This window comes from Penicillium solitum (genome assembly GCF_028829755.1).
Source record: "Penicillium solitum strain IBT 25940 chromosome Unknown utg000004l_segment0_segment0, whole genome shotgun sequence".
NCBI lineage: Eukaryota > Fungi > Ascomycota > Eurotiomycetes > Eurotiales > Aspergillaceae > Penicillium > Penicillium solitum.
The window spans coordinates 3519990-3542930 of record NW_027072124.1 but is presented as its reverse complement, the minus strand read 5'-3'; the positions used below and the strand labels follow the sequence as shown (position 1 = coordinate 3542930).

The 22941-nt window shown below is 47.7% G+C and overlaps 13 protein-coding genes across 13 annotated transcripts; 5 read left to right on the top strand and 8 right to left on the bottom strand.

The window, feature by feature from the left end:
- Positions 1–529: 529 nt before the first annotated feature.
- Positions 530–910, bottom strand: N7455_007356 (uncharacterized protein; the record flags this gene model as incomplete). The annotated part of the gene is made up of 1 exon (XM_040956000.2): positions 530–910. One exon carries the CDS (start codon positions 908–910, stop codon positions 530–532), a length of 381 nt encoding a protein of 126 aa, XP_040813440.1.
- Positions 911–2911: 2001 nt separating this feature from the next.
- N7455_007355 (uncharacterized protein) lies at positions 2912–3418 on the bottom strand (the record flags this gene model as incomplete). The annotated part of the gene is made up of 1 exon (XM_040955970.2): positions 2912–3418. The coding sequence occupies one exon, from the start codon at positions 3416–3418 to the stop codon at positions 2912–2914; it is 507 nt and encodes a 168-aa protein (XP_040813534.2).
- A 1298-nt stretch (positions 3419–4716) lies between these two features.
- On the bottom strand, positions 4717–5538 carry N7455_007354 (mitochondrial 54S ribosomal protein bL17m; the record flags this gene model as incomplete). Its single annotated transcript, XM_040956088.2, has 2 exons — positions 4717–5145; positions 5323–5538. The coding sequence occupies 2 exons, from the start codon at positions 5536–5538 to the stop codon at positions 4717–4719; spliced, it is 645 nt and encodes a 214-aa protein (XP_040813607.2).
- Positions 5539–5908: 370 nt separating this feature from the next.
- Positions 5909–6348, top strand: N7455_007353 (MICOS complex subunit Mic12 family protein; the record flags this gene model as incomplete). Its single annotated transcript, XM_040956022.2, has 2 exons — positions 5909–5929; positions 5992–6348. 2 exons carry the CDS (start codon positions 5909–5911, stop codon positions 6346–6348), a joined length of 378 nt encoding a protein of 125 aa, XP_040813459.2.
- Positions 6349–6679: 331 nt separating this feature from the next.
- N7455_007352 (DUF5315 domain-containing protein) lies at positions 6680–7507 on the bottom strand (the record flags this gene model as incomplete). The annotated part of the gene is made up of 1 exon (XM_040955935.2): positions 6680–7507. The coding sequence occupies one exon, from the start codon at positions 7505–7507 to the stop codon at positions 6680–6682; it is 828 nt and encodes a 275-aa protein (XP_040813498.2).
- Positions 7508–7974: 467 nt separating this feature from the next.
- On the top strand, positions 7975–8543 carry rps23 (40S ribosomal protein uS12; the record flags this gene model as incomplete). Its single annotated transcript, XM_040956086.2, has 2 exons — positions 7975–8233; positions 8365–8543. The coding sequence occupies 2 exons, from the start codon at positions 7975–7977 to the stop codon at positions 8541–8543; spliced, it is 438 nt and encodes a 145-aa protein (XP_040813532.2).
- A 1048-nt stretch (positions 8544–9591) lies between these two features.
- N7455_007350 (translation initiation factor eIF2B subunit beta) lies at positions 9592–11393 on the bottom strand. Its single transcript, XM_040956055.2, has 5 exons — positions 11314–11393; positions 11131–11251; positions 10755–11050; positions 9864–10701; positions 9592–9798 (listed from the first exon to the last, which is right to left on the bottom strand). Exons 2-5 carry the CDS (start codon positions 11223–11225, stop codon positions 9726–9728), a joined length of 1302 nt encoding a protein of 433 aa, XP_040813412.1. The 5' UTR covers positions 11226–11251; positions 11314–11393; the 3' UTR covers positions 9592–9725.
- A 117-nt stretch (positions 11394–11510) lies between these two features.
- Positions 11511–13618, top strand: nemA (Nem1-Spo7 phosphatase catalytic subunit NEM1). Its single transcript, XM_040956046.2, has 3 exons — positions 11511–11645; positions 11772–13212; positions 13272–13618. Exons 2-3 carry the CDS (start codon positions 11811–11813, stop codon positions 13412–13414), a joined length of 1545 nt encoding a protein of 514 aa, XP_040813531.1. The 5' UTR covers positions 11511–11645; positions 11772–11810; the 3' UTR covers positions 13415–13618.
- A 52-nt stretch (positions 13619–13670) lies between these two features.
- Positions 13671–14114, bottom strand: N7455_007348 (uncharacterized protein; the record flags this gene model as incomplete). Its single annotated transcript, XM_040956038.2, has 1 exon — positions 13671–14114. One exon carries the CDS (start codon positions 14112–14114, stop codon positions 13671–13673), a length of 444 nt encoding a protein of 147 aa, XP_040813554.2.
- Positions 14115–14252: 138 nt separating this feature from the next.
- Positions 14253–14612, bottom strand: N7455_007347 (uncharacterized protein; the record flags this gene model as incomplete). The annotated part of the gene is made up of 1 exon (XM_065605605.1): positions 14253–14612. One exon carries the CDS (start codon positions 14610–14612, stop codon positions 14253–14255), a length of 360 nt encoding a protein of 119 aa, XP_065461459.1.
- A 1567-nt stretch (positions 14613–16179) lies between these two features.
- Positions 16180–18541, top strand: N7455_007346 (metallophosphoesterase family protein; the record flags this gene model as incomplete). Its single annotated transcript, XM_065605604.1, has 5 exons — positions 16180–16294; positions 16346–16800; positions 16901–17184; positions 17279–17531; positions 18527–18541. 5 exons carry the CDS (start codon positions 16180–16182, stop codon positions 18539–18541), a joined length of 1122 nt encoding a protein of 373 aa, XP_065461458.1.
- A 677-nt stretch (positions 18542–19218) lies between these two features.
- On the top strand, positions 19219–20814 carry N7455_007345 (glycoside hydrolase family 76 protein; the record flags this gene model as incomplete). Its single annotated transcript, XM_065605603.1, has 4 exons — positions 19219–19318; positions 19391–19638; positions 19707–20156; positions 20242–20814. 4 exons carry the CDS (start codon positions 19219–19221, stop codon positions 20812–20814), a joined length of 1371 nt encoding a protein of 456 aa, XP_065461457.1.
- A 483-nt stretch (positions 20815–21297) lies between these two features.
- Positions 21298–22488, bottom strand: N7455_007344 (FAD-dependent oxidoreductase; the record flags this gene model as incomplete). Its single annotated transcript, XM_040956129.2, has 3 exons — positions 21298–21592; positions 21651–22391; positions 22460–22488. The coding sequence occupies 3 exons, from the start codon at positions 22486–22488 to the stop codon at positions 21298–21300; spliced, it is 1065 nt and encodes a 354-aa protein (XP_040813491.2).
- Between the last annotated feature and the right edge of the window lie 453 nt (positions 22489–22941).

Sequence of the window (22941 nt, the reverse complement as noted above, 5' to 3'; positions counted from 1 at the left end):
AATTACTAACTATAGAGTATAATTATAAAGGATCAATTAAATGGTAGGTAAGTGGATACAATTAGAATGGTTGGCTACTTACACGGCCTTATGGTGTCTTTTTCTCTTTTTAGATGTCTGTATATTGATAATAATGACCTCCTAACCTTAGAATCTTAGAAGTGAGAGGATAGCTATATAAATTACTGCGTGGCAATATCCATGGATTATCCAATGATGTGGTTCGGGGGCTGTGCTTTTCACTATGGTGATACCATAATAAATAACACTTAGACTTAAAGTGGGTGTCAAGGCAGCCATAAATATGGCTTTGTTTCCAGGCATGAAGAGATTAGACAGTTTTACAATTCATTTTCTACGCGCCTAGGTTTATAATAATAGACAAAACCAAACGTAACGTCTCGTTCAAGTGGGTATCAAAATAGCTGCCTCTCGATCACCTTAGGCCCATTTAGTCAAAATATCAAGTCTCCAATGCCGAGTTCAAACAATCCAACCTCGTCAAGGTGTCCCAAAAAAGCACATCAACTCAATGTTTTATAGTCATTAACGTGGGCACAATAACAACAATCAAAAGAACCACAATACTAATACCACCGCAGATGTACGATTTCCGATGGGTTCTCCACTTGCGCTGCACAGGAGTGCTAAGCTCGGGACCCCCGTTCCCACTCTCATCTGCTGCTACTTGGTTGTGATTGACAGCTTCCTTGTTCGAATCCTCGGCCCGTCTGTCGACTTCGAGTGTGCAGTCCCGGTCGCTGGTCTCTAGCGTACAATCTTGGCCATCGACCTGCAATGTGCAGTCGCCGTTGCCGCGCTCGATTGGGGTCGGTCGTGCGGCTATGACTTGTTTGTAGGTGTCAGTTGTCGGTGGTGGGAATTGCTGTGTATTTTCCTCGGTGGTCATTTTGGCGGTACGCTAATCTCAGGGGCTGGGCTTTTTTTCGGATTGCTTTGTGCTTTTCTCTAACAGGTTCAATCGTTAGTTAAATATTCAATATTGCCTGGTGGAGTGGTGGGTTGATATTGCATACTTTTGACCATTTGATGGGTTTGAGTTAGTTGGAAGTATTTTGGTATGAATTCTCGCCTTATTCAGTCGGGGCTATAGCGTATATCTGGGGTTGAGTGGCTTCGGGGCTCATATGTAGATCTTTGGCCCCCGGGTTGGCCTGGTATGGATGATGTATCAGGGCTTGGCGGTTGTCGGGTTATGTCTCCCCATATTGAGATCATGACTGTTGTTTGAGATTGGAATTAAATATACTTCTTATTGTTTACTGAATAGTACAGGTAGTACTTTCTTAAAAGAAATTTCTATAGTTTCCGGCTCTACCTAAGTCACCGCAGCATTCAAAATTGGTTATCTGCGTATCTGATATAGCCTTCGCTGATTCCTCCGTCTCTCCTTTCCTTTCCACATTTTTTCCCCATAGTAAATGAAGCATAGCTTTCTCTCTTGATATCATCTCCACTTAGGACTCCCTAGGAATCTACAGTGAAGAATGCGCCTCCTCATTCAAGACATGGTGCACTGATTAAGGTCAGAGGGGATATTGGCTTTACACGTGCTGCTGAGACGAGACGCAGTATATCAGAGAAGAAAACTTCTGTGCTTGCAAGGTTTGTCCAAGGGCGCATGGATGATGTAAAAGTAGTGCAGCAAAAGTCTTGAATGGCCTAGATATACTAGGAGTAGTAGGGTTTATTAGCATCATGTGACTTACATGATAGTTATAGCCTTCTAATTGGTCAGTAAGGAAAGAATCAAAGAGCATAAAGTGATGAAACTAATTTCGATCCATTCTGCAAAGCGCTGGTCTATTATCGTCTTTGTCATTGCAGCTTCCCCGTTCTCGTTAACTCCATCCTTTTTTAATGTGTCGTGCTCATGGAAAACGGTGGTATCAAGGATGTTGACGGGAGGAGTGGGAACCTCATTATTCTCGCTTTTTGCAATCATGTCATCGACGAGCCCGTTTTGGGATGCAACTTGTGGGGGGATTCCCGGGTATTTTTTCAATGATGGCTGTGATGAAGGTGGCGGACCCCTATCATCGGTAACTAATACCGTCTTGGGGCGGTTCTTACATACATAGCCCTGTTTTGGCACAGAAATGAGATGTATTGAGCGTAGGTTCTCGACCAGATGATACTAACGTGAAAAGCCATTGCTGCCTTTGCGTGAGCAGTACTCAACGGGGCAATTGCGGATGACGCCATGATGCACGCGGAGCTGGTGGCAGTTCAGACTCTCCGTCAGTCTCCCGGCATCATCGGATAGATGCGTATTTGTCTCAGGAATCGAATTTCGTAGTTGCTGTCGCTGTTGCTGATGAAGATAGCAAACAGTCGTTGGATATCTGGGTGGGTTATCAGTATGTTTTTTCCGGTGATAAAATGATATTTTACTTTCGGTGTAAAAAGAAATTAAAACGTAACACACTTAAAAAGCGGGTCATCGAGATATTGAAAACCCGACGGCCCATGAATGGGTTGAAACTGCACAACTTCCCCAGGATGAATATGTAGTCAAGACCCCGGTCCTGATCCTTAAATGACGGTCCTTCGATCACGTCACATCGTACACTCTTCTCTCTTCCCACTCAGATTAATGGAGTTGAAGAGTATCTGTATAAAAATGATCTGTGGCCTCGGTTGCATTCTCTAATGCATAGGACAGAGAGGCTGCGAAAGCATCTAGGGGTTGGGTCGTAGTCTTTATCGAGTTGATAGAAGGGGAGGCGGATTAGGAGCTACCAATTCAGGGGACAAGCATACCCAATATGGCGTTGACCTCTCGATTTGCATATGTCCCTGATCAAACTATAAACTATCAGACGAAGAAACAGCATTTGGACCCTCAATCTATACATCCAAGTCCCTTCAAAAATCATCCCCAATTGTCTCATGAAATATACGGATTCGTAGGCGGCTTATACTGCGGCCTAGACTGACGGGTTCCAAATATCGCAGAGGGCACAATGATAACAACAAGAAGAACAACAGCCCCAAGCGCCGAACCAACGATAATCCACTCCCGCCGACGAGATTTATGCCGCATGACCGTCCCTGTCACAGACTGTGACTCCAGATCTTGTCTCTGGTCTGCTGCAGACTGTTGTCCAATCGCCTCTGCCTGGTTTCCATCTGCAGGTTCGACTCCAGCCTCAGCCTGCTTGTCTCTGTGTTTGTCGTCGGCATATTGATTGAGTTCCAGGTTGCAGTCTCTGTCGCTGAACTCTAGTGTGCAGTCGCGGTCGCTGACTTGGAGAGTGCAATCGTCCTTCATGCTGTGTTCGATGGTTGGACTCCGTGGGTATGACGCTGAGACTTCTTTGTATGTGTCGGCGCGTGGAGGGCTTGGAGCATTTTGCCGGAGCGGGTTTTGCGTTTCAAGGGAAATTTTCTCCATTTTGAGTAGTTGTTCTGACTATGCTTTTTCTGTTCTGGTGAGGGGTTAGCAAATTTTGAACCCTGGAGAGTGTAGTTGGGCATATGATATCGGGTGTTTCATACTGCATATAAGAAGGTTGCGGTGTAGTAAAAATAGGTGTCAAATTCTAGACAGCAGAGAATCAAGCACCCTATCTTGTTTAGCCAAAGCACGAGACCTGCTGAGCACTAGGGTGTTATAAAGAGGGAAACTGAGGCTTTGAGTATCTCCCAGGACTTAGCTAGATGAATAAATGACCCCTTGGGCAAACCGGCTTGGCCTATAATGGCATGCGCTTGGATCATATGCTAGAAAGTTCAACTATTGATAATTGTGCATTGAATTTTATTGTCCCTTGATTGCAATTGCCGTGTGCGGGTGGCACTAGTCTGTTACGTCGAGGCTGCAGCTGATATATCAGATCTTGTCAACCGCCCCAGGAAATGGGCGTTCAGAGGCTGCAGAGAACCTTGATCGCTTTCTGGAAGGAACAGATAATGAATGGCTTCATATTATGGCAGTTTTAAGTTCAATTGCTCCAGTTGCTGGCGATAGGTTTAAATTTTGGTTGAGGAGGTTGCTGAGTCTTGAATATATAGTTCTACCATTTTACACTAGCATTGGTAACGTAACAACCAAACCACGCAAAATATCTCTCATATTGATATCGATGCAATCAAGGCAGTTATTGTTTGCGGTGAGCCTAATATTTGATCTACATTGCAGCTCATGGCGTTTTTGTGAAGGTTGTTTAATTCATACATTGAGGCCTGGATTGTCAGGCATATAAGTCCAAGAGGCCGGGTCTAAAGGTTGGTCTACTATGGATAATATTTGTCGACGACGTAATCATGATATCTTGTCTACCAGGTAGTGATTGGTCTTTAGATCTATACATACGCCCGAGATAAAACGTGCTACTACGGCGTCCCTCCCGGGACATGACTCGACACACACATTTACCAAAAGCTAACAAACCAAGGAAGAAGTGCGAATAAAGAGGTATCAAAATCTTTTATACAGAGGCTATGTCACATGCGCGGGTGCAAACGAAGACGGAGATGCCATAATAAACAGGAAGAAGACAGAACTCCTGGTAAGAAAAACAAGTAAAGAACAACGGAGTCAACCCGGGAGACCAAGCGGGATGGTGCCAACATCAAGGACACCCATCAAAGCCTAGGAGAAAACATCTCCTAGACAGGTCCCAGAGATCACCCCAAGCCGAGGACTCCGGAACAGAACCCCCCACAAAAGAGAGCCAGCACTCCCCACATCTAATCCCTCGACTCAACCTGAGCCTCCTTCTTAGCGAACTTATCATTCTGCTTCTTGGCAAGACTGAGCTTGGCAATTGCCTGCTCCAAAACCTCAACACCGCCCTTCCGGAACTGAGTAACCTTCTTCACATTCAACCTTGTGAGCGAGTGCACGAGATCCCGGCCCTGCTCGCGCTCGCGCGCCACTGTACGCGCCGTCATGGCGAAACGCATGTCCTTTGGCCCATCGACCAGTTCGAGGATGGCGGTGGGAGCCTTGACCTGGGGTTTAGGCTCTCGGATGGCGTTCTTGTCGCCCTTCTTGGGGGAGAAGTACTCGTTCTTTTCGCGGGGTTCTACGCGAAGGACTCGTGTGTAGCCGCCTGGTCGGTCTGCGTAGCGCTCGCGGAGGGGACCGAAGAGTTTGGGGAGCATTTCATGTGGTGTCTAGGGGATGTTAGTGGTGTCATTGGGTTGTTGATTTTTTTTCCTTTCTGGGGAATTATGGGCTAAGAATTGCAGTAATTCATCACGGATATGGTGAACCAATAGTTTCTCGTGACTAGACTGATTCCCATCCTGATTGGAATTGGGGAGGGCTTGTTCTCCGGGAGTTCAACATACGTAGAAAATCTCCAATGCCCGTCGCCGACTCGCTTCGGTGTTCTTCTTTCCCAGGGTAATCAACTTCTCGGCCAGACGCTGAGCCTCTTTGGCCTTGGGCCATGTCGTGGTAATTGACTCATGCTCGAAGAGGGAGGTGACCAAGTTTCGGAGCAGGGCCTGTCGATGCGCGGAGTCGCGGCTCAAGTGGCGGTATCTGCTTCCGCCGCCGGCCATGATGACTGTTATTAAACGAGGGTAAAAGAGGGAGAAAAAGGGAGAGTTATTAAAAGTAGAGTGGGAATCGCGAGGTCAATGGCCAAACCAAGGTGTTCCAGCAATTGAAGGTGAAGGAGAGAGGATGTTCGGCCCAGAAGAATTGTCCCGGCCAATCGGAGCGCTTCCACCGCCTGTCCGACTTCAGTTTTCCGCGTTCACTCTGCTTGTTCGAGGACATTCAGCTTTTGGAATTCATTTCAGCTGAGCTTTTTGCTTGTCGAGAAAAGAAAACCACTATAATCACGAAACACTCGTGCGATTCGTCGCCTTCTCCGTCCAACCCCACGAATAAATAATCAATCCGGCGACTCCAAACACCACAACAAATATGGGCTTCTTCACCGGCTTTGTACGATTTGCCCTCAAATATATACCAGAAACAAGCACTAACTTCAGTTCTCACTCGAATAGTTCGGCGGCTTTGTTTTCACCTCATCCGTTCTCTATATTACCGTTCAAGTCCACCGCTCAACACGCATATCACAACGCAAAGCCATCCACGCGCAAGTCGAACAAATAGATTGGTTGACCTCCTCTGCCGGTGCCTATGACAGGCGCTTCCTACCAGAAGTCCTTACAAGGCAGCGGCGCGAAGAATTGGAAGCGCAGAATCAACCCGAGCCGACAATGAAAGAAATACTCAAGCACAAGTGGAATAAGGAAGTGGAGGTCTTGACAAGAAAGGCCTATGAGACGAGATGGGAGGACGTGAGAGATACAGCTGCGGAAGGCTGGAAGGCTGCTGCACGCTTGGTGAAACGGGAATAAAGGACCATCTCTGGGACTATAGCAAAGGCTTTGGCTCGAAGGAATCCTTGGATGCATTATCATGACTGTTTGTTTAGGTTTGATTTTGAGCACCGGAGTTTGGATACCCTTGATTTATGTCATAATTTACATGTATTAGTATTATTATTTCCCCCGAGGGATATTGTAAATGCGTCCAGCGCATTCCCATATGGGGTAGAGATATCAATGCGGTGCGGCAAGACTCGGTGATAACCTGATCAACCCTGAGACGTCCGCACTAGCCCGCTGGAAAAGTAACAAGATGAAAGAAATGCAGCAAATGCGAGGCCGCAGCTGAATCCACTGGAGCTCAACTCGTATGACTTGATGACGGCGCAGTTGTTGTGACACTCTCCGAATCACTCCAAATATCCTTGCTTTCCCGCTCGACGGTGCGCATAGCTTGAGCCACCTCTTCCAGTTTAGCAACGACATCCAAAACGCCCTGATTGACCCGATCAAAGTACCGGTCATTAGCCTCGCGGCGCTTTCGCGCAAGATGGATGTCTTTCTCAGTCTCGTCGTCCAACGTGCGGTGCGATACCGAACCGCGGCTTGCACTAGTTTCCGTTGCTGCATCATGCTGTAGTTTCGACTCTTCAACACCTCGTCGCGCTGAGCTGGCTTTCCCACTGGCTACATCGGCACCGCTGTGGCCGGGATCCACAACTTCATCATCTGCCTCACTGCGCGCCCAGGCTTGAGCGAGCTTCAACTGTTTCATGCGTAGATCTTCCAATGCTTCGGAGTGCTTTGCGCCGAAGACATTCTCGCTCGTCACAGCGCTGAGTTCCACTTCTGACAGGGCACTTTGCATCTCCTGCCATATGGCATCGGCTCCGTCTACGTCATTTTTGGAAGGGCGGCGTGATACAAACGGCGATAATAAGCTCGACTTCTCAGCATTATCGCCCTCGGCTCCACGAGGTGACCGGTTCCGATGCAGGGGTGGAGGTTGGCCGCCGGAGGCAGTTGCTAACGTTGAGGCTGCAGGCGGTACGGGTAGGGAAATATTAGAGGCATTGTGTGATGGTGGGCCCTGAAAAAGGGCTGGGGGAGGTAGACGCTGGGGATTTGGATTCGTAGGTTTTCTTGACAAGTCCATCTTCAACAAATTGTTCGAGAGAACAACAGGCATGGAAGCATTCGAATGGGGTTGATGATAAAGCTGATAACCTTATCGTTATCGGATTGATGACATAATCCGAGGTGGGGGCTACGACTGTCCCGTGACTCGCTTAGGGCTAAGCGCACAAAGTCACCTGAGGTGCATCCAAAGCGTGTGGTAAGGGAAATCCGGAACACTTCGACTTTTCGACATTCGACCCTCAGCCCCTTTGGCCGACAACACCCCTCCCAGTCGGTACGTACTCGATATCCTGCTGTTTCCCCTGCATTGTTTGTGGTTTTCCGGAATATTTTATTCGTGGCACTGCGAGATCCTTCGTCAACGATCGCATCCATCACGCACAAAAAATCGGCCCTCTCCAAACATCGAACACGCATCGAAAATACCCACAATCAGCAAAACCACCGTTGCACTCGACACGAGGCTAACAATTTTTTTCTTGTTTCAGTTGACCGTCGAACACATAATCCGCCAACATGGGTAAAGGACAACCCCGTGGTTTGAACGCCGCCCGCAAGCTCCAGGCGCACCGCAAGGATCAGCGCTGGGCTGATGACCACTTCAAGAAGCGTCTTCTCGGAACCGCCTACAAGTCCTCCCCCTTCGGTGGTGCTTCCCACGCCAAGGGTATCGTTCTCGAGAAGGTCGGTGTTGAGGCCAAGCAGCCCAACTCCGCTATCCGCAAGTGTGTCAAGGTTCAGCTCATCAAGAACGGCAAGAAGGTCGCTGCTTTCGGTGGGTAACCCCGTTCCTTACTGCTATTGCTATGAATGTGTTGGAAAGGTCTATACGAGTTGGAATCACGACAATATGGAAACCACCAACACAACTACCACAAACATGTGCTAACTAGCATGTTCTTACAGTCCCCAATGACGGTTGCTTGAACTTCATCGATGAGAACGACGAGGTCCTGCTCGCCGGTTTCGGTCGCAAGGGTAAGGCCAAGGGTGATATTCCCGGTGTCCGTTTCAAGGTCGTCAAGGTCTCCGGTGTCGGTCTCGCCGCTCTCTGGAAGGAGAAGAAGGAGAAGCCCCGCTCTTAAACAACTCGACGCGTTCTGTTCGAAATCAAAAATGCAGCGACCGGGAGCCTTGGAGTGTGGGAACGGTGCCGGACGGAAAGCCCGCCTCATCAGCGCCTTGATTTCATGAGATATTTTCTTTTTGGGGAGTCCCCCGGCGGGCTTTCGTCCGGAATGTGGTGGATCCGCTTATTTGCGAATTAAACACGATTGATACAACCTCCAAAAAGATTATGGCGCCATGACTTTCTTATCTCTTTCCCTGGTTTCTGACCTTGCCGTATACTGCCACTTGGTTCCTTGATCCTTGCTAGAGTTGTCTGGTACGGACGCAAAGTAAAGCGTAGGGTTTGATGTTGGTGTGGACACGGCATTCATGGACATGATATGATCTAAATATTCAAGCTGTCTGGGTACACTATTCACTCTCTTATGTTAATGTGGAGTTGTCCACGTCTGCGGTTTTTATCTGTACAAACATATCTATCCCATGCTCTAGGCCTTCAAGTCTGTTTCCCCGTTACCGAACATCATCCACCCACGAATATGTGCAGTTGTCTAGTAATTGCAATGGCAACTATATATATATGTATACCGATTCTCCATAGTACCCATGGATATATATCTAGCATTTCCTTGGTACTAGCCTTGAATAAACCACAATGTTAGCCCCATTCCTGCACAAATCAGCATTTATATTGATAGAGGGCACGGGCAGGTCGATATATGAAGGTCTATTTAGTGTCTTCTTGGTTTCGGAACAGTGAGGATTGAACAGAAAAAAGGGCAAGAAGAAGTATAGCAAAAGAATTTCATTAGTTGTTATTTGTATAATTTTAGATTGATTTCATAGATATACATCCATGGATATATATCGACGTTCCCTGTAGCGCACATAAGGATTCTACATCTATCCCCAATAACAGGATAGCCACATTAGATCTCTTATAATGCTACTAGTGCTTACATAGGTCTACATGTTAGGAGAAGCATAATCACAGGGTGTGCGAGAGAGGCTAATGCAGCGGCTATTCCTAAACATTGGTGGAAATGATAAAGTTTAGTTCTTTTTTATTCATTACTTCTGCATATCGATCGTCAAAGTAATTCCTCGGGTATCGTTCGGGCAAATGTCCCTCAAATGATTTTTTTGTTGATTTTTTATGACCTGTTTTGACACAATTGCCTAAGCCAATTACTAGCTTAGAAGCTGATATCTTCCTTGCGGTAGTGGTCTGACACAATGCGGTAAAGGTATGATGGGGCATGGCCACCGCTGGAGTAGGGAAAGCAAGTTAGCATGATGAAATGAGATCAGTGGGATGGGTGCTTGAAACTTACAGGTTAGTGATGTAAAGATCGACGAGCTCTGCGGGAACGTAGTCATAGATGGGGTTTTGGACATCGACCAGGTCGACGAGATCACCTTCCTCGTATGGGAGGACCATGCTTGGGTCACCGTATTCAATGAGCGAGTCGAAATCGAACGGATAGACGGGGCTGAGCTTGTAAACACCGCTCACGACGACGACGGGGGTCTGGTGGACCTTGGCGGCACGGGCGATGACACGGGTGCCAGCAGCGGCGACGAGGCCGCCGTTGGCGAGAACGGAGTGTGTACCGAGGATGACCTTGTTGACTCGAGACATGAGAGCGAAGACGGCCGAGTCTGGGATGAGGATGACGGTGATGCCGTGCTCGATCAGTGGCTTCTGGAAAGCTTCCAAGCCGAGATTGTCATCGTCGCTGACAGCACTACCACTGACGGTGGCGTGTGTAGCCTCGTGGTTATTCGGGTATGACTCGGCATGGATGACGGTAAACTTTCGCTTCGCGGCGGCTTTGAGCAGGAATTTTTGGACAGTGGTCGAGGATGTGTGGGTAAGGATGATTTCGTTGGAGTGAATGTGGTCCAATGCGTAGGCGGCGATCTGATCGTCCACCTGGCCGAGCTCATCAATGATCTCGCCAATACCCTCCAGCACTTCGGCTCGTACGTCTTTGCTTGGGCCGTGCCCAGGAAGACGTCCGTTTGGAGAGGAGGAACCCGGGGTGCTGGGAAGTGAGTTCTCGGGTTCGGGATGGGAGAGAAGGCTGAACATAGAGGTCAGAGCGGGGCGAGAGGATCTTTCTTCGGACCGGAAGGCGGGCGAGTCGCGATCCAAAGGCAAGGATGGATCTATGAATCTATGAGTCACTGCGTAGATATTTGGACCAGAAGTTGGGACTCACCGTCATAAGCTCGGGGTGTTTGTGGCTGACTCTCTGAACCAATGTCGCTAAGAGCGAATTCAGCGTCGCGATCATCTTCGGCTTCGTCACGAATGAGACCTAGGACTCGGCGCACAATATTGCCCACAACCATCTCGCGCGGTTGCGCAGCCATCAGTCGCCTGCCCACACTCTGCACCCGCTCAATAAGCTTTGCTGAATCTGTTGTACGGCATGCGGATATCACACTCCGTAGCAAATAGGCGGTTGCTGTGGCACATGATCGCGAATGGCGGATTTGACGGCGCTTGAGCAATCTGATTGAAATATACTATGTTAGCGAGTTTTGATCGTCGGTGGGGGTAGCGGCCATGACTGGAAGCCCTGAGATACGTACGAAATCAGAGTCTCAATAGAGGTATCAATCGGGTTTGTCTTGAGGCACTTGAGGAATGACCCCAGGCCCGGTGTCAGGGCCAAAGAAGACGGCATGAGGAAGTGGGATGTTGGGAGGAAATCTGCGTGGTGTTCAGCGGGGGTTTGAGCGATAGAGGTGTGAAGTGTCAAATAATAAACATACCGAATTTCAGGTTCAGATCACACCGAGTAAGTTGTAAATAGAGAGTTGATCAACAATATTCTCTGATTCTCACAAGAAAGCCCAAGAGAGTGGGAGAGACAAAGAATTGATTTTCTGCCGTTCGATCTTGTCCGCTTCCCCACACTCATTGATCCTCTATTGTGTCGGCGTTGGCTTTTCCTATTGGTGTTCTTTCAGTTTGACCGCATTTCTATTATTCCATTTCCAGTTCATTTCCATTTTTGGATTGCTTTTCATCAGCTTTGAAACTTGTATAGATCAGATTGGAGTTGCGGAAGTACTTCCGAGGCACGGGTGACTGGCGCATTGAGGTTAGAACAGCTTACACCTCCTTGCGATCCCCCTCTTTCCCTCTGACTACCATCAAACCCCCTGCACACTTATCTCATGGACCGCTTTAAGTGGGTTTGATGATTTACTCATTCCTTTGTTAACAGATCGCTGCGCCCCTGTCTCCCGTGACGCCTTGAGGGAAGATGAACTCGTTGAATATCCTGTCCTCGCGAGTCATTGGCCAATCTTCCAGCTCTTCACGCCATAGATCGCAGTCTCAAGGTGATAGCAAACGTGCACCTCTACCGTCAGACTTTTCGAAACTCCGATCTTATAGCGAGGATAACTTTCGGTCCCTTGACCCCACCGAGAAGAGCTACGACGATGGACCGCCCGTGGACGAAGATGGAGAAGATGGCGCATATGACTTAGATGAGAAGACACCGCTACTGCACGAAGCTCACAAGAATGGCACGCTCACTGCTCGAAGTACTTGGCGACTAATTACCCAACGGTTTTTCGATGCGATCACGGAAACTATCAAATTTATCCTGTCTACGTTTGCTGCACCCGGTGTGTATTTGGCTCAATGCTTTCAGGCCGATGATGGTCGCTATTCGCTTCTTGCACCTGTGCGCAAATTGCGGCGCTCCTCTGCCGACCCAACGATCCGGTCGGCTAAAGGGGCCACCCGGGTAGAAGGTCGGCGTCGCAGTGGCTCCACCCGGAAGCTCCGACCTCAAGGATCTCACGAATCTATTGTATCAACAACGTCAGAGTCCGACACAGATCGACGGCATATCAAAAATCTCTCAAGCGGGAGGAACCGACCTACCAAGACCAAAGGCCACGATCCAGATCCAATCCCAGAAGGGGAAGAGCATGAGCACACGCCTCGTCGGTCTATACGAATCAAGCTCCATAATGAAGAATCTCTCAAGCGGCAGAGACACCGAAGATCCCAGAGTTCAGATTTAGGACATCCAATGCCCGAGGGTGTCTCTCGAGTCCAGGGGGCTGTCCACCTGGATAGCTTAAAGTCCCCAACCTCTCCAAACATCCACCGCATAACGAAGTACCCACACTCTCCAACTCCACCGCGCCCACTCCTCCCGTCACGAGTACCTTCATATACTGCAGCCCCCCGCAATGCCAGACCCCCGCAGAAGACCCTGGTGCTGGATCTCGATGAGACCCTAATCCACTCGCTCGCTAAGGGTGGCCGGATGTCTAGTGGTCACATGGTCGAGGTTAAGCTCTCGATACCCACGACTACTTCATTGTCCCCGGGCGGACCGCAAACGACACTGGGCCCTCAGCATCCCATTCTGTACTATGTCCATAAACGACCACACTGCGATGAGTTCCTGCGTAAGGTCAGCAAATGGTATAAGCTCGTCATTTTCACGGCCAGCGTTCAAGAGTACGCCGACCCTGTCATCGACTGGCTCGAACAGGAACGGAAATACTTCCAAGGCCGCTTATACCGACAACATTGCACATTCCGTAATGGGGCATACATCAAGGACCTGAGTTCTGTAGAACCGGATCTGAGCAAGGTGATGATTCTGGACAACAGCCCAATGAGCTATATTTTCCATGAAGGTAATTTTACAATTCCGTTTTATCTATATTAGTGCGCTCAAACTAATGATCATTACCAGATAATGCGATTCCCATCGAAGGCTGGATCAACGACCCCACGGACAACGGTCTGCTCCACTTGATTCCCATGCTCGAAGCTCTACAATACGTCACGGATGTCCGGGCTTTATTAGCACTTCGCCGTGGTGAACTCGAGTCATGAGCGTTATCCGCATTTGTGTTCATGAATGCGCATGTAGGTGTATACGGGGTTTGTGTTTTAGAAGCGATGTCCAACCTTTCAACATGAAAATAGAAAAAAAAAAAGATATCCAGAGCAATGGAGGGGAATTGGAGACCAACACGATCATGCAAGCGCAGTTATTCATAATGGCATTCGGTGTCTCGTTTTGTTACTAGGGAATGGAAATCCGTACATATGACTTGACTTCGTTTACAACATATAAGAAGATAATGATCTAAAACTCCACAGAAAGCGCCATAACTTTGTCCCCTCTGGTACTCGTGCCATTAACAGGAAGATTCGTCTCCCCTCCAGTAGTAATATAAAGAACATTGCGATCCCTCTGTGTCCTCCCAAAAGCCGCCGACGTAGCAGTCATCAAATCCCTCGAGTCCTTCGAACCCGCAATAACCTCATGAGACCCATTCGGAAAGACTCTAGTCACCACATTATCAACAAGACCGGCCAAATACCCAGCCCCGTGCGGGCCAATAGCAAAATCATCGCCCCGCGTATCGTGGCTGATAATCTCATAAGGCCCCAAAGCACGACCGGTATGCGTATCAATTCGAACACGACAGAAAATCCGCTTCGGACTGTTGGTGTAGTACAGATAATCATCTACTATCTTCAACCCGTTGACGCCAAGCAACAACCCCATATCACGATTTGCGGCCATTGTCTCGTCTTGGTGGATCACGCTATACTCGCCAGTGCGGATATCGAGATGCCATATAAGACCAAGCTGGGAGTCGGTTATAGCGACTGCTTTCCCTTCATCTAGAGCAGCTATGCCGTTCAAATATCCAGCGGGGAGTTACGCGATCAGAACCGACTTGGGCGTAGTTTCGTAGCTTCTGAGATCGATCGTATAAACTGAATTGGATGCAATCACTGCATAGATATCCGGCGAAAGCTCCGTGATTCCCTCGGCGTCTTCGACGCCGTCGAAGTGGTGGATCAAATGGGCTGAGCTGGGGATTGAAGGGTCAATTTCCCAGAGCTCTGCTGTGCTCAGATCCGCGGCGAGGAGGATGCCATTAGGTTGAACTGCGATATTCTCGATCCAGGTTCCGTTGGGGGATCTGTAGATTTCGCGGAGATTGGGAGAATAAGCGAGACATGGAGTGTAGATGAATGTAAGTAGTAATAATAGGGAGCCTAGAAGATTAGCCATCTGTGAAGGATTTGACACAACGCTCTGAAACACCAAAGTGCGTGGGAATCATTGGTGTATAAGAGATGGCAGACATGCTAGGTCTCTCCTTTTGGTAACATTGAAGCGAAACTAGTTGGTTTCCTCGGAAACCGGATGGTTATGGATGTACTCCATACCTACATATGTATGTATCCGTCCAAGGTGATTGGTAATACATTCTTGGCTGCATTGTGCCCAGGTGGTCATGGACAAGGTGCTTGGTAATATGCTCTTGGCTCCAAGGCTGCCCAGGTGAATTGTTATTGCGGTGAGACAGAGCCCAGGTTTCCCCACACGCACTCCAGCCACTGTACTACACAGCCTGCATCAAAACAGCACCTGGGCAGGGTTGGGCATCGGGCCAGCGTTGATATCTGAAATTACAAACAAAGAGCGCAGTAGTATTCGGGGGCATCAAGGTGTGAGTGAGATGCCTGGAGAAAAGATTATTTGGGGGAGGTGGGGGGACGTGGGGTGGAAACGGCCTTTATTTTATTTCTACATTAGGTAGTGTCGAGCACTATTATAGCATGTGTTGGGGATCTTGATAGCTCATTGGTTTCTGCCTTGATATTTCTGGATCACGCCATGAGTGCTCCTATCGCAGGAGGCGTCGAGGGGCGTCGACTTAAAATCTTAGCGTGGGAGGCGGGTTTAGCTTTCGACTTCTGTTGAGGCTTCTGCTTCTCAAGTTGATAAAACCTTTCCTTCTCTCCATGATTGATGTCTTTAATGGAGTTAAACACCTTTGGTAGACCACTTTGTTAATTTCAACCGTATGATGTATCGTTATCACTGAGACAGGGATATCATCATGGATGTTCTCCTTGCTGACCACACTTCGGATTTAAGGTCTCCATTTATGCTTTGTCCGGGTGCTTACCGAATGGATCCCAACGTGTAAATTTGATTGGTGGTCCAGTCTGAGTTGCCAATGGCTAAAGGTTAAAAGTCCAGATGGGACCCACCACAATGAGACCTACTTAGGTATCTACAAAGTAACCTCTTGGCCATGACGTACAATAAGCAGCCTGCATGAATGCCCAGATGCTAAAAGCTGATAATAGATACATTAACACCGATATTTAGAATCCGACTGCTTGGCGCCTTCAGTTAGGCTCCTTGGCGCTAAAGGCGCCGGTATTCGAGGCTTTAACCTTGCCGACGGAAGAGCCGGGAAGGAACAATTCATCCTTGGTCTCTTATCATTCTGGGGGCACATGGCTTTGTGTGTACTCGAATTATAATTCCAATGACCAATCGGCAAACTGCTTATCCAGAGTGCGTCCTTGGTATCCAAGCCATGGATCGCTCAGGATTCGGGGTTTTCTCTTCTGCCCTGGCCGACGCGGCGCCGTTTCTGTAAGGTTACATCTTACTATCTACAACTAGCCACTCCCATGGTATATTTCGTTATATCTTAGATTCCTTCGATAGAAAATTGTTCGAAACCTGGTCACATCTGTTGAGAGCCGCAGGTCTTCATCATTTTCTCTAGTTGATGTTTCGCTATTGTGCATAATTTATACTTGAGTATACAACGACGATGTCAATTCGCAGGCGATCCGCATACCCACGTCGTGCCAGAGATGAAAGGCTGCGATTAACTGAGAATGGCACGTTCCAAATATCAGTTTTTAGCGATTTGCATTTTGCTGAAGGTACGACGACAAACTCAAATAATTATTTCGAGGTGCTAACTATATTCAAAGATGACAAGGCGGACAACAAGACCATAGGGGTGATGAACAGTGTTCTTTCTTCAGAGGAAGTGCAACTCGTGGTACTCAATGGAGATTTAATCTCTGGCGAGGCAACAACACAACGCTCCAACTCTAGTCTCTACGTTGATCGAATTGTTGCACCACTAGTTGACCGTAATTTACCATGGGCATCGACTTATGGGAATCATGACAGCGAGATTAATCTGGACCCCGAAGAGATCTTTCATGAAGAGACAAAATATGAAAACAGCTTAACCCAGCGAAGGGTTTCGGGCTCCACTGCCGGCATCACGAACTATTACCTGCCAATATTTCCGCACGCTTCGAATGACAGTACCCCGGTGTTTATCTTGTGGTTCTTTGACAGTCAAGGTGGTCATTATGCCTTGGCAGGAGATGAAGATCGCAAGTCAGTCGCAAGACAAAGTTGGGTAGATGACAAGGTAAGCACCACGGCGTTGATGCAGTCCCGGGATGGACTCGCACATCTTATCCTTGATGCAGGGATTTCATGTCGAATTTTCACATAGTGACTTGGTACAGGTTGTTAAATGGTTTGTAGAAGCCAATGCAAACTTAACGTCGACCTACGGGCAAGCGATCCCATCTCTAGCCTTCGTCCATATCCCAGTTCATCCAATGCGCGCATTCCAGAAATCCGGCGTTAGCCCATCCCGCGAACCAGGGATCAACGGAGAACGGGTCCAGGAACAAGGCTATGACAGCGACACCGGATACATATCCCAAGACTTTCCATTTATAAGCGCTCTGCTGAATACCACGGGCTTGGCGGCGACTTTCAGTGGCCATGATCACGATAATGACTGGTATGCACTACACACCACGCTAGATGTTATATCCTTAGTTTCAAGGCAAAGCGCAAGAAGATCTCATTTAACTAATATTTTTTTCTTTTGATAGGTGCTTCAAATGGGATAGTAGGCTTCCTGGCCTCAATGTCACGGGAAATGGCATGAACATGTGCTACGGCCGGCATACGGGATATGGAGGGTATGGCGAATGGGCGCGTGGTGGAAGGCAGATTTCGTTGGATCAGCAGTCGCTTGGGGATGATGTGCGGACTTGGATTCGGATGGAAGATGGGTCAATTTCTGGTAATGTTCATCTCAATGCGACGTACGGCCAGGATCAATATGGGTTTGCGCAGCGGAGCGTCAGTGTGCAAAATGGTGGTATTTCTCTTTCTCCATATTTTGGTGTTGTTTATTTGTGGATATGTGTCTTTTCGGTACTTATATCTGGGTTTCATTTGGGGTAAATGATTCAGTTTTGTCAATAGAAGTGTGCAAGGACTATAAGTCTGTTGAATTGAGTGATTGATCATGGTTCGCTCTCAGTGAGTGTTAGTGGGTAGAATTTGTTAGTGACATAGTCCACCTTGCCTTGAAGATGACTGGCAAGGCCTGAAAACATTGACTCGAAGCATAATGCGGGAAAAATAGACATATAGACATTGTCGCAAGGCTGTGAAATTGAGAGGCAGCTATGGGTGTTCATGTGGGGCCGAATGGCTGTCATTGGATGTTGTGCATTGTGTTGTACCTGGTGCCTGATTGTTCTTTGAAAATGGGTGTACAACATAGTTCTGTCGTGGGTGCCGCATTATTATAACTCAAGGACTGTCTGCAGTCGCAATTAGATAGTTGGATTTCCCAAGCATTCGTCCCTCCCGAGGTCACATAACCCTGTAAGTTGTGGTGGCTTATCCCCTTCTGGCAACCGATTGTTTTGCTTTTGTCTTCCCGCAAGGGTTTACGAGATAATACTTGCCATCCAAATTCACCCACGATTCTTTGGTCAAGGTCAAGAGACAACACAGGCTATACAAGAAATAGAGCCTGGACCTCCAAACCAAACCGAAACCCCTGATTCTTTCTCAGTGGATGAAACACAGCCCTTTTGATCGTCAAAAAAGAAGAGAACGGCCCCAGGTGGCTTTCCCGCCTCTGACGTCAGAGACCCCTGGACCCACCTTTCTGCCCCAGGCCCACGGTTGTGATTTTACCAAATGCGGTCATCCGAAAACGGACATTTCAGGGTTTTAAGGGTTCAAGGGGTTGAGATTACTTTTTAAACGTGTGGGAATATTGGAAAAAGAACAAGAATATCGAATATACAAGTTAATACACTAATTACTTGATATAATAGCTAGGAATTGTATAAATGGATGTAAACATTACGTCGTACTATGTATGTACTTTGTCCATAAACCATTGAATATAAAACCAAGAGGTCCAGGTTCCTTGGTTGGATCTGTCGAATAGCTTGTCTCGCCCTCTTTACACGCGTTATATGTCTTGGCATATGCGTGGTGACCCAGAAAGTGGAGAATTAAATGAGCCCTAACCTATCCGAAAACAAAAGACCCTCCGTACTTCGTATATTATTCGACATCATCGGTTGTTGATCTGTCGCTGATCTGTCGCTTTCACTCAGTCCACATAAGAATACGACAATTGGATGTGCCAATACTCATCCCACTCAACCCTGAACTGTTGAACTTTGTACGCACACAAACGACATCGGCCCATACTCGGCTCGGTGGCGAACGAGATGATAGATCTACTGGTTGATCGTCGGTCATCTCTTTGCAAAAACCAACCAGAAAAAGCTTGCAATTTCTCTCAACCCCACAGAAAAGTGGATAAAGCCCTGAAAACTATTTTTAATATGGAACTTTTGGGGTTGGGGGTCTTCTGCCCATACATCATTGCGCCGCATCCCGACCCCCAAACTCCCTTTGACAAGCAAGGTCTCGCCCATTTTCATCTCGAACCACGACTGTTTTTTTCTTTTCCCCCCTTTGAGATCGATATCATCGATGATTGATTTAGGCCGAAATGCACTTGTCCGGAACATGGTCTATACTTAATGGCCTCATCACAACACTCCTCTTTTCAACATTAACGCCCGCGATCGAATTAGACATCAGTAGTGAACGTACGTCATGACAACTCAAATTTATTTTCCGATCAAAGGTGGCAGAGGACTGACTTCGCGATCGCTGGACAGAATCAATCAAAGATGCCGCAAGTACGAGTACTTACTCCATGATGGGGTGGTATGCCGGCAATGAAACTGGACAAATCCCTGGCTCTTTCCCTGAAAAATGGTGGGAGGGATCTGCTCTTTTCCTTGCGCTGCTTCAATACTGGCACTACACGGGTGACACGACCTATAACTCTTTGATGAGCCAAGGAATGGAGTGGCAATCAGGCGATAAGGGTGACTACATGCCCAGCAATTACAGTAGCTACCTGGTGAGAACCATACACCGATTCCAAAGTATCTTGGGAGGACAACCCTCTAATTATTCTCGAATCTCTAGGGAAATGACGACCAAATGTTCTGGGGTCTCGCAGCCATGTTGGCCGCCGAGCTGAAATTCCCTGATGTCCCCGACCAATTCTCGTGGCTTTCGCTCGCACAGGGTGTATTTAACACCCAAACCGCTCGATGGGATACAACGACATGTGGTGGTGGTCTGCGTTGGCAGCTCTTCCCTTACCAGGACGGATACACCATGAAGAACTCCATCTCAAACGGCGGTCTGTTCCAACTCGCTGCGCGCCTCGCCCGCTACACAAATGAAGACAAGTACACAAAATGGGCCGAGAAGATCTGGGACTGGTCTGTTTCGTCGCCGCTAGTGAACAACAAGACTTGGAATGTTGCCGACTCAACGCAAATGGCAAATGACTGCGCCGACTCTGGTAACTACCAGTGGACCTATAACTACGGTACATACCTGATGGGTGCTGCCTACATGTATAACTTTGTAAGTGGGACCTCGATATTCACCATTTACCCTTTCCATGCGGTCAACCGTTCAATTTGCAGACACTAACACTCTACCTGAACAGACAAATGGAGACGAAAAGTGGAAGACCCCAGTAGATGGCCTCCTGGGAAAAACCCTCAAATCCTTCTTCCCGAACGGCGACGTCTTCGAAGACATAACCTGTGAGCCTATTAAAAAGTGCAATTTCAACGAAATCCTTTTCAAGGGCCTCACCTCATCATGGCTCGCATTCACCGCACTGTTGGTCCCCGATACCGCAGCACAAATCAAGCCCAAACTCGCAAGTTCCGCAGAAGCCGCCGCAAAGTCCTGCACAGGAAACAACAACAACTCGTGCGGTATCACGTGGTATCAAAACAAGTGGGACGGATCGACCGGCATGGAGCAGGAGATCAGCGCAACGAATGTCTTCCTTGCGAATATGATCAACTTTGACACCGGCGCCTTTGGCCCTGTCACCTCTAAGACTGGTGGAAGCAGCAGTAGTAATCCCAATGCGGGTGAAGGAAAGAGTGGGGACAACAACAAAGAGAAGCCTATTACGACTGGCGATAAGGCCGGTGCCAGTATTTTGACCTTGATCTTTGTCTTTGGTTGGGCTGGTACCATGGGTTGGATGATGCTGGGTGCTTAATCTGGCGGTACATTTTATGTTTGTTTTATTGACATTGGTTTTAGAAGGGTCGGAGTTCTGAGGAGGACTCAATAATGTTTGTACATAATATCTCAAAATCATATTTACTCCCTTATGGCGAAATAGGATACCCGATATTTTTTCAAGTGTTCAATGCTGTTTGGTTAGATAAGTCTGCTCAAGGGAAGTAATAATCATTTGATCGACACTCGCAAGTTTGCTTAATGACATGTTCAACTCTTTTTAGTATTGGCCCCCATTGTTCGCCACTTTTATAGTATAGACGAAACTGATTGACTCTAGATTGTATTATTTGCTATTGGTCTCTCCAAGGCTTCCGGAGTTAGGTCCACTTAAGCAGAGTCAGGATCTTATCCCTAAATGCAGGCCCATGTACTTGGATGCGCTACAAGGGGAATCTAATAATAAAATGTAACGAATAAATGTCTTTTTTCATTGAATCAGGAGTGCGCTACATACATACTAAGAAAGAAACTCGGCAATTTCACCTGCCAATCCCCAGCTAATTTTGTACCCATTTGCTCCAGCACCGTAACAAGAGACCAGGGGAAGAGTGTTTTTAGCACGGTCGACTATCTGCCCCGTGACAAAATGGAGTCCACCACGTCTCATTGGGCGCCGAGCAACGTAGACTTGCTTTATATTAAACCCATTCGTCAAAAGCAGTCCATCCGCCTGTTCGTAAATCATCTCGGGACATAGATCTCTCACCCTCTTTAAGATGGCCCCAGTTGAAGCATCATCGATATCCTCAGACCTGACGAGCGTTAGCGCCACTCCAACCTAGGGGAATCAATGAACTCAAAAATACATACCAGTTATTAGGTTCCTTAGTCCCACCAATGACAGTCCCACCACCTAGAGGCCGGGGTATGATGACCGTAGAGGAACCATCACTCCAATGATGACTGATAGTTCTATCGCAGTAATTCGAGACGATGATGAACTGACCCCGCGAGGGGAAAGAGGAGGGATCATCAAACCCTCTCCCACTTGCATCGACAACACCCGAAACATGATCACTTTCATCCTGGGATTTATTCTTTCGATAGACAGACAAACACTGTTCTAGGTTCGCCAAATGGGCTCGAATGAACCGAGTCCCTTGCGCCTCAGCCCGCGTCTGTAACCATTTCAAATAAACCGGTGAGTTCAGAACCCAGCTGCGGTAGGTAACGGCTAGCTGGATAGACGGATGTTGAGGGGGGTATTCTGCAGGGTGGAGAACACGAAAGTCCGGCCATGAGGTGTAACCATGTGCTTCTGCTAGGAACGAGGTCGGGTCAGCCGTATCGAAATATTCGACCGCAGGAATAAAATCCACGCCGGCTTCCGGGTGATGTTTTGCGATCTCCTCGAATTCTTGGTAGGTTTGTCGCATCCAGTTCTGTTCTATATGTTCGTCTTCGTTTTTTGCGGGGGTGGGGCGGAAATGTGCCCCTGCCCATGGGGAGGCGTAGTCAATGCCAACGTCTCCAGGTAACTCTCTCGCGATGACGGTGACTTTGGAGTATTTGGATAGTTTGACTGCGGCGCTGAGACCAATGACACCGGCTCTGTTGAATTACTGTTAATAGATGGAAAAAAGAGGGAAAGAAGAAGGTAGACTTCAAGTGACTCTCACCCGACGATGATAACATGGCCTTGGCTCATGTTGATTGTTTTTTTGTCTTTAGTCCCAAGCTACAATGTTTGTTCGATGAATCAATCTATAATTGTTCGATTGTCCAGGTTCAAATGTTGAGCGTCAAGTGAGTCATCGTCATCTATAAATTCTTCCGATACGGAAAAATCACACCGAATAGTCATATTGGGGAATTGTGGCTGTTCCTACTCAAAGCAGAGCAGACATGGCGATTGATTGGATAGTAAACTAATTCCATGTACTCCGTATGTGCCTGAGCATTCTTGTAGAAGGATAGGGGTTTTATTATGGACCGTGTGATGGTGATTTTGGCCTAGGAGCTGTGTGACATAGTTTAAAAAGGTCACATATAGAATGCGAGAAAGAAATGTACAATAATTTCTCTCAACTTCTCTCAAAGATGGCCATTTCAGTAGATTCAATCTGTAAGTTCTCTGCTTCACGCGTCAAGCGCGACGCGA

Excerpts from the sequence above, each read along its gene's own strand:
- nemA (XM_040956046.2), top strand. The coding sequence starts at position 11,811 with ATGAACTCGTTGAATATCCTGTCCTCGCGAGTCATTGGCCAATCTTCC. Across the intron at positions 13,213-13,271 it reads GAGCTATATTTTCCATGAAG|ATAATGCGATTCCCATCGAA; the intron begins GTAATTTTACAA and ends GATCATTACCAG.
- N7455_007350 (XM_040956055.2), bottom strand. The coding sequence starts at position 11,225 with ATGCCGTCTTCTTTGGCCCTGACACCGGGCCTGGGGTCATTCCTCAAG. Across the intron at positions 11,051-11,130 it reads TCTATTGAGACTCTGATTTC|ATTGCTCAAGCGCCGTCAAA; the intron begins GTACGTATCTCA and ends TATTTCAATCAG. Across the intron at positions 10,702-10,754 it reads AACACCCCGAGCTTATGACG|ATCCATCCTTGCCTTTGGAT; the intron begins GTGAGTCCCAAC and ends ATAGATTCATAG.